The following is a 9668-nucleotide window of genomic DNA, read 5'->3' on the forward strand; positions in this document are numbered from 1 at the left end:
GATTCTTAAGAGCAGAATTTCTAAGTCAACGTGAACATTTTCAAGGTCCTTGATACATATTACTTGATTGTAATATACATTACTCATCAGCTTTTTTTTTTTTTTTTTTTTTAAATATTAAATTTTATTTTTATATTCCCCCATACAATTGCAAACGCCCCATTCTGACCCCAATCCTTCCCCTCCCGCCCCCCCCCCCCAAAAAGTGTCTCTGGTTCATAGTTTTTTTGTTGATTTTGATTTTCACTTTCTTATATTCATTTTCCTGGTCCCTTATTTAAGTTTTCTAGATTCCTGCTATGAGTGAGACCATCCGGTATTTTTCTTTTTCTTTTTGGCTTATTTCGCTGAGCATGATCCCTTCCAGTGCCATCCATGTTGCTGCAAATTGCATGTGTTTATCTTTTTTGAATGCTGAGTAATATTCCATGGTATATATGTACCACATCTTCTTGATCCAGTCATCTATTTTTGGGCATTTGGGTTGTTTCCAAAGCTTAGCTATTGTAAACAGTGCTGCTATAAACATAGGAGTGCAGGTGCTCTTTGGAATTGATGTTTCTGTGTCCTTTGGGTAAGTACCTAGGAGTGGAATTGCTGGATCATATGGAAGCTCTATGTTTAGTAGGTCCAGAAATCTCCACACAGCTCTCCATAGTGGTTGGACCAGTTTGCACTCCCACCAACAGTGCACAAGAGTTCCTTTTTCTCCACATCCTCGCCAACATTTGTTGTTGCTAGTTTTTTTAATATGTGCCATTCTCACTGGTGTGAGATGGTATCTCATGGTAGTTTTGATTTGCATTTCCCTGATGACAAGTGATGTTGAACATTTTTTCATATGTCTGTTGGCCATTTGCATTTCCTCTTCAGAGAAGTTTCTTTTTAGCTCTTCTGCCCATTTTTTGACTGGATTATTTTCTTTGTTGTTGCTGAGTCTCATCAGCTCTTTGCAGATTTTTGTGATCAGTCCTTTATCATTAGTGTTGGGTGCAAAAATGTTCTCCCAGTTGGTGGGGTTTCTCTTTGTTTTTGTTATTGTCTCTTTTGCTGTGCAGAAGCTCTTTAATTTGATGTAGTCCCAGCTGTTTATCTTTCTCTTCACTATCACTGCTTTGGGTGATGTGTCTGTAAAGATGTCTTTGATGTGCAAATCCCGTAGTGTTTCGCCTATATTTCCTTCTATGTATTTTATGGTTTCAGGTCTTATGTCTAGTTCTTTAATCCATTTTGAGTTGATTTTTGTGTATGGTGTGAGGTAGTGGTCAAGCTTCATTCTTTTGCATGTAGCGACCCAGTTTTCCCAGCACCATTTATTGAACAAACTTTCTTTGCTCCAATGCATAGTCTTTGCTCCTTTGTCAAAGATTAGTTGACCATAAATCTGTGGGTTTATTTCTGGATTTTCTATTCGATTCCATTGGTCTGTATGTCTGTTCTTGTTCCAATACCATGCAGTTTTGATGATTATGGCTTTGTAGTATAGTTTGAAGTCTGGGAGTGTGATGCCTCCATTTCCTTCTTTTTTTTTCAGTAGAGCTTTGGCTATTCGGGGTTTTTGGTGATTCCATATGAATTTCATCAATAATTGTTCTATTTCTTTGAAGAATGCCATTGAGATTTTGATTGGAATAGCATTGAATCTGTATATTGCTTTTGGTAGGATGGCCATTTTAATAATGTTTATTCTTCCAATCCATGAGCAGGGGATGTCTTTCCATTTCTTTGTGTCTTCTTCTATTTCTTTTAACAGTGTTTTATAGTTTTCTTTGTATAGGTCCTTTACCTCTTTTGTTAGATTTATTCCCAAATATTTGATTTTTTTGTTTCGATAATAAAAGGGGTGGTTTTTTTGATTTCTTCTTCTTCAGATTTATTGTTTGTGTATAGGAAGGCCACTGACTTTTGCGTGTTGATTTTTTATCCTGCCACTTTACTGAATTGATTGATGAGTTGAATTAGTTTTTCTGTGGAGATTTTGGGGTTCTCTATGTATATTATCATATCATCTGCAAATAGTGATAGTTTGACTTCTTCTTTTCCTATTTGGATTCCTTGGATGTCTTTCTCTTGTCTTATTGCTCTGGCTAGGACTTCCAGTATTATATTGAAAAGCAGTGGTGAGAGTGGACATCCTTGTCTTGTTCCAGATCTTAATGGAATTGCTTTCAGCTTTTCACCATTGAGAATGATACTGGCTGTTGGCTTGTCATAGATGGCCTTTATGATGTTGAGGTATGTTCCTTGTATCCCAAGAATTTCAAGGGCTTTTATCATGAATGGGTGTTGCACTTTGTCGAAAGCTTTCTCAGCATCTATTGATATTATCATATGGTTTTTATATTTCTTTTTGTTGATGTGTTGGATAACGTTGATTGATTTTCGGATGTTAAACCATCCTTGTGCCCCTGGAATGAATCCAACTTGGTCGTGGTGAATTATCTTATGGATACATTGTTGGATTCTGATAGCTAAAATTTTATTGAGGATTTTTGCATCAGTGTTCATTAGGGAGATTGGCCTATAGTTTTCCTTTTTTGTGTTGTCCTTATTCGGTTTTGGTATTAGTGTAATATTGGCTTCATAGAACGTGTTTGGTATTGTCCCTTCCTTCTCAATTTTTTGGAAGAGTTTGTGAAGGATAGGCACTAATTCGTCTCTGAATGTTTGGTAGAATTCATTTGTAAATCCATCAGGTCCTGGGCTTTTGTTTTTGGGGAGGTTTTTAATTACCATTTCAATTTCGCTGCTTGTAATTGGTCTGTTTAGGTGTTCTATTTCTTCTTTATCTAGCTTTGGGTGATTGTAGAGTTGTAGGAATTTGTCCATCTCCTCTAGATTGTTGAACTTGTTTCCATATAACTGTTCATAGTAGTTACTGATTATTCTTTTGATTTCTGCTGTGTCCGTTGTGATACTCATCAGCTTTATATGAGTGTGCCCATTTATTTCACTGCATTCTCATCTGCATTGGGTATGATTTTGGTCTTTAGTTTTGATTTTTTTTCTGATTTGACAGATAAAAAAATAGTATCCCAAGTTGGTATCTTTTTAAATTTTTATTGCTGCTGTCTGATTTTTTTTTTAAATAATGAGTATCTTTCATATATCTCAGGGAAAGACTTTCATAGAAGATTCTTGTACACTAAAATGTCTATATTAAAAAAAAGAATGATCAAATTTAACTGAGATAATCAGCATGACAGGAATAAGATTAAATGTAATTGATAACAGTAACTTTTTAATAGTAGTTTTTCCTCTGTGGTGGTTTCAGATTGAGAAACTGGATGCCCGAGGGATCCAACTTGCTGCCCTTTTCATGAGTGGGGTCGATACAGCTCTATTTGCTAATGATGCCTGTGGCCAGCCAGTCCCGTGGGAACACTGCTGTCCCTGGATTTACTTCGATGGCAAACTGTTCCAGAGCAAGCTAATTAAAGCAGGCCAAGAGCAAGTATCCCTGATTGAGCTCTGTGATGGCCAGGTACCAACATGTTGGACAGCTGCTATGCTAAGGGCCATCTCTGATCTAAGGTTGGGAAGAATTGACAGGGAGGCAAAGGGTCAGTGACATTGGGGAGAAAGGTAGCAAAATTGGGAAAGCTTGTCTGACCCTAATGTAACTTGGTCAATGATAATCCCATGACCCAGAATCTGAGATGAATACGTTATAAAAACATGTGTTGGCAACTTAATTTTTGTGCTCTTCAAGTTTTTTTTTTAAAGATTTATTTATTTATGCATACAAGAACTGGGGTGCAGGCCAGAGGTGCAGGGGGATGAGATGATTCACCAGAGACAGAGTGGGGAACAGAACAGGCAGATGGACTTCTGAAATACACTGCTGAGGGGAGCAGTGGTTGAGACAAGAGAGGTCTGCTGCATGATGTGGGTCAGCTCCCTGGCCATCTGTGGATCTAACTTCTACTGCAGTGGCTGCTGATAGCTTCATACTGTTGCGACTTAACCCCTTATGCCACCAGGGAGGCCCCACTCTTCAAGTTTTTATATTCCTTTCTTACTCTGAGTCTGTCCTTCCCACAAAATAGTGAGATATATGTCTTTCCTCCAGTTTTATTGTTTCATTTCCTTTTATTTACAAAAACTCTTAAGTTACTTTTGCAAGTGATGATAGTTCTTGTAAAGTAACTTTGAAAATAGAAGAAGGTAATAAAATAGATGACAGAGAAAAAGCAGGGGATTTGTTTTTCTTTTGAAACCCTGGGAAAGATAAGGAAAGGAAAGAGCAAGAAATCCTTAATTCTTTATCTTTTGGGGGGAATTGACTATCTGGGTCTTTTTAGAACAAATTTGCCAACCTCTAGACATTATGCTGGACAGAGGTTAGGGTCTTTGATCCTGGTGTTTAGGGAAAAGGTTAAAAGGCTTTGTATATATCAGTTTTGTTTTTCCTCATTGACCTTATTCTGTTACCTCCCCCTTAAAAAATGACCTAGCCTATTGTGGGCCATGTAATGGACCATCAGTAAATACATACTGTTATATTTGTTTCCTTGACCTAGTCAAAGGAGTTTTAAAGTTTTAGTCAATGTGCCTTACAAGTTCTTAGTCAAACCTAATATGGTGGTTACATGGTGTCATGTGAAGAGTGGGAACTTTGGTGTCAGATAGGCTTTCCTGAGCGTGTTACCTCAAACTGTTTAATTCTAGGCCTTGATTTCTCTTACTGGAAATAGATATTTAAGACTGTACCTAGATTGCCCAATAATGTAACTGAAACACAGGAGAAGCGAAAAAAAAAAATGGCAGCTGCTATTATTATTTTATTCCTTATTTGAAGGCTGACTTGGCAACCAAAGTGGAAAAGATGAGACAGAGTATCCTTGAAGGAGTCAACATAAACCCTCCACCACCTTCTACTCTACTTCCATCACCTACTTTTGTGCCTCCCATGGTGCCCTCCCTCTACCCTGTCTCACTTTATTCCAGAGCCATGGGCTCATTACCACCTCCCCCTCATGGAAGGAGCCGGGGGCTTGCAGGTCAGTACCCAAGAATGAAGTATTTTTCTTCTTCAACTTATTTCATAATAGCACATGCAGTAATTATTGTCTGTTACAGAATCAGCAATGTCACGTATATCTTATCTCATTTACCTTCTGTGGTGTGTTGTGGTAGTTTGAAGAGCAGCTTATAGAGGCATGTCGCTTGGGGAAGATTGTCCACTGACTTCCCAGACCACTCTCCATAAGAATGGTAGCTAGTCCCCCAGAATTTGACTATCACCAACCATGCTCATGAAGTAACTGATACAGAAACGAGGAGCCACTTAATTCCTTTGTGAACTATATTAACTCCTATGAACAGGAACTTCATGGTTGCTCACAGCAGATGTACACAGGAGCTTGGAGGAAAAGCAATGGGAGATAAGAGTAAATGAATAGTGTTGTCAGATGACAATAACCTGATAAACCCATTTTCACTCTAGAGACAAACTTGACAATTTCTAAAAACTTAGAAAGAAATAAGTCATAGTCTGCATACTCTGGGGACTTGGAGTTTGTTGGACACACAACACACACACACATTCACACTTGCAGGCTCTGCATTAATGGTGATACCTGAGCTGTGGCTTAATGGTGAATAAACAGTCATGTTTAGATAGCTAAGATACTGATCCTGATCATTCAAATGACCTGTTCCCTGGTAAAACAAGATATTTTAACAGAGACATTTTGACATAGAATTTCAAGATTCTGGAATTAGGTGAGAGTGTCATTACTATGGCTGAAGGTGTTTATTGTTTATTGCTCATACTTTAAAAATAATAAAGCTGGAAGTTGAAGTTTGTCTTTCAGGGTCACAAAACTCAGTATGGATCTTTAGCCCAAGCCTGTGCTTAGATGAGCAGTGTGAGCATGGGCTCTGGCAACCCACTGTTCAGTCAGGTATTGATCAAGTGTTATAAACCAGGGAGTCAGCCATTCATCCCATTCATTGAAGTTGACTTTACAGATAACTTCTCTCATTTTTTGCCTGTTGATTTTATTGTGTCAGAAAACAGCCTTAATTAAGGCCACATTCTCAGGAGTGCCTCAACATTGCCCCTACTCCAAGTGACACTTAGTCTCCAGTTACTAAAAGTTTATGAGGAGCCTCCTGCCTCTTGAAAAGTCACAATCAGATTCCCAAATGCAAGTTTTTCTTGTCCTCTTAGGAAATGCTAATACCATAGTTCCTTAGACTCTTATATAAATGAAGAGCTCTTTACCAACAACCTACTTAACGACTAAAGGGTTATGCACATTGAGTTTTTTCCATAAACTAAAATCAGAGTTTTACTGTGTATTCTGTGAAGCGTTTTTTTTTTTTTTTGTGCCAAATCACAAGCTCACAAACGCAACACATAATTGCAATATCCTGATTTTTTTATTATTTTTTTATACAAGAGCTGGGGTACAGGCCAGAGGCACAGGAGGGTGAGAGGATTCACAAGAGACAGAGCAGGGGGCAGAACAGGCAGATGACATTAATACACTACTGAAGGGAGCAGTGGGTGCTACAGGAGAGGTCTGCCACACCATGTGGGATTCTCACCAGCCAGCGGGGATCGAACCAGCACTGCAGAGGCTGCAGACAGCTCCACAGTGAGGTGCTCAACCCTCTGCGCCACCGGGGAGGCCCGCAATATCCTGTTTTAAGGAGCTATCTCATCTTGAATTGGTGCTGGTTTTTAACTGTTGCTGTTCTTACCTTTTAATTATAAACTACTTTTAGTTTAGTTTCATTATTTTGAGCTTAGTTTGGTTAACTAATCTTCCATTGTGTATTTGAATCAAATATAGTTTTGACCTCTAATTTTCCAATAACTAGATTTTAAGACACTTGTTCTCTCAACAAATAGTAAATGCCTACTATGTGACAAGCTCTGTAGTTGGAAAATAAATCATCCACAACTCACCTGTTAAAGTCAATCTGTACAAGTTTTCACCCCCACCCCCACCTAAATTTGCTTCCACATTGACTCTTTGTTGCCATCACAGTCTTTTTATCATACATAGAGAAATGGAAATAAGTCAGTAGGTGGACTATAGTATCTTTCATTCCACCTCTTATACCTTGCACTTGTCATTCATTCCTGCCATTCTTCCTATCTTTCCAGGTTTCCACCCAATCCCACCCCAAGGAGGAAAGCTGGAGATTGCTGGAATGGTTGTAGGCCAGTGGGCTGGCAGCAGATCTTCCAGGGGCCGAGGATCCTTTGGCATGCAAGTGGTTTCTGTCGGTGGGCCAGGAAAGGGGTATGTATTTGAATAGGTTGGTATGAGCTAGTGTCAATCAAGGTGCCCTTGGGGAAATCCAGCTATTGAATCTTTCTATTAAGGTAAGCGGCATTAATGAACTTTGCACATTTAAAGCTAGTTTTCACTTTAATTAAGCAAACATATACTAAATGCTCTGTCTCAATGAGAATGTTTTTGCTGTAGAAGAAGGCATGCGATACAAAACAATTCAGTATGCTATAGAAATGCTATGGAATAAGATAGAGGCTTACAGGGGTAGTACAGGGGAGGGGCATCCAACTTAAGAGAGTCAAACTTCTAAGAGGAGGTGAACAGTTAGTGAAAAACAGGGGCAAAAGCTTTATGTGTTCCTCATCATCACTTTTTCCCCCACTTTCTAAGGCATGGAAAAGAACAGACTGGTAGAGGATCCAAAGGACATAAGAAAGGAAATAAACAAGTAAGCACCTCTTTGAGATTATCTAGCTTCTATTTGATACCTCTTGTCTTTTCAGCTAAATTTCAAGAGATCTGATCATGCATGGAAACTTGAACTGTTTAGGGAAGCTTTCATAGCTTCTCCCAGCATTTGATTTCATTCCCTGCTCTCTAATGGTCTGTTAGATGTTAGCCTGCCCAGGCTGCTCCCACAGGGCTGTAGAGTATTATTGTTTTCCCTGAATGAAGCCACAAGATAGATAACAAAGACTATGTTCTTAAAACTATACATAGCAGGGCCTCCCTGGTGGCGCAAGGAGTTAAGATGCAGCACTATGAAGCAATCTGCAGCCACTGCAGCACGAGTTCAATTCCCAGCCAGTGAGGTGACCCACATGGCACAGCAAACCTTTCCTGTCTCACCTGCTGCTCCCCTCAGCAGTGTATTTCAGTAGATCTGCCTGTTCTACTCTCCACTCTGGTGAATCCTCTCACCCCCCCACCTCTGCCTGTACCCCAGTTCTTGTATGCATAAATAAATAAATCTTTAAAAAGAAAAGACTATACGTAGCATAGTATATGCTACATGAAGCTGTAAAGAGGCCAAAATGAGGTTAACAGTGAGATTTCCAGCCACAGCTTCTGGGGAGCTACCAGAGATGCTTAGAAAATTAGATTTTTGCCTTTCCTTAATATGGGGGGGGATAGAAATATTGCCATTCTGCATATTCTTAATGGCTCAAATTGGTCTTAAACTTTCTTCTAATCTGTACCTTGGATTATATCACAATTCTCCTGGTCATTACACACATCCTATACCTCCAAATATGATAGCCTGTTTCTGTTGTCATCCAACATTTTAGTCAATTTTAGGTTCCTCGTAATATAAAAACTACCATTTCTTGAGTACCCACTTTCTACCAACTCTGTATGAGACATTTTATATGTAATCTTTTACCCTCACAAAGGTCACTGACTGCACCACACTGCAGGGCAGCTGTGTTATTAGTTCTCAATTCCAAATCAGCTTTCCTGCATCTGTTAACCTCCACTGTCTAATGTTTTGTCAAAGAATGCAGATTTCCTTTAATGTTATTTTGAACCAAAAATGGAACAAGAATAGGTAAGTCCCCCACATAAAGTGTTTATAATATACTCCAAAGGCAAAGAGCAATGACTTTGGAATTTTCCCAAAACTTCTTAGCTGTTTCCAGAAACTTCTCAGTGAGGTAAAGGTGCTTACATTTAGAAGGAAAACTGGTAACTCAAATAGGTACCCATAAGGTAGTACACCCTTGGAGAATTCATCATGATTCAGGGTCTGACCATTAAGCAATCTGAGAAACCTGATCTTTTTGGTACAGTAAGAGTGGATCCATCACTCAGTAATTGACTCAAATTAACCAAGATCACAGAAATAGCTGAGGGAGGTGGGGAAAGAGAAGGAAGGAAGTGAAAGATAAAGTACTCATTTATGGTGAGAAGAAATAATTATCACAATATATTGTACACTTCTTCCTAGTCACAGTTATAAATTCATGTGAGGTATTTATTATTTCCCATTTTAAACAGGACTAAACTGTGGCTCAGATGGATGAAGCATCTTGCCCAAATTTATCCATCAAATTAACATCTTAATTAACATTCCTGTCTTAGCTGATTGAATCCAAAGCCTTATGTATAATTGTTAGACAAACTTCAGACCTAGGTCTGACTGATTTTAGTATACATGCTCTTATCCATTTCTAAAAGAGGTCTCTATCTCCAACAATAAGCTTCAGGAGAGACTACCATACCAGAAATTTACTTGGAGACATAAATTCATGTCCCCAGGTATTTTTTGAGTTGTTCCTGTGTGCCAGGTATAACATGTCCTACGCGCTTTACATTGTGTCTCACTGAATCCTCACAGGAAGCTATGAAATCGAATTATTCTCTAGTTTACAGGTGAGGAAACTGGGAGAAAACATGGGATGATAGGTCATA

At 38.8% G+C, this 9668-nt stretch overlaps 1 protein-coding gene across 3 annotated transcripts in view; it reads left to right on the plus strand.

Annotated features, from left to right (window-relative positions):
• FAM120C (family with sequence similarity 120C) overlaps nt 1-9668 on the plus strand; it is a 139773-nt gene that overhangs the window by 93393 nt on the left and 36712 nt on the right. For all 3 annotated transcript variants that reach the window (XM_054695706.1, XM_037512349.2, XM_037512350.2), the window contains exons 12-15: nt 3275-3484; nt 4802-5003; nt 7124-7262; nt 7647-7704. In XM_054695706.1, the coding sequence (XP_054551681.1) occupies nt 3275-3484; nt 4802-5003; nt 7124-7262; nt 7647-7704 (609 nt within the window). The remainder of the gene's footprint in view (nt 1-3274; nt 3485-4801; nt 5004-7123; nt 7263-7646; nt 7705-9668) is intronic.

This window comes from Talpa occidentalis, unplaced genomic scaffold (assembly GCF_014898055.3).
Source record: "Talpa occidentalis isolate TD23 unplaced genomic scaffold, MPIMG_talOcc4v2.1 talOcc4.15, whole genome shotgun sequence".
In the NCBI taxonomy this organism is placed as follows: domain Eukaryota; kingdom Metazoa; phylum Chordata; class Mammalia; order Eulipotyphla; family Talpidae; genus Talpa; species Talpa occidentalis.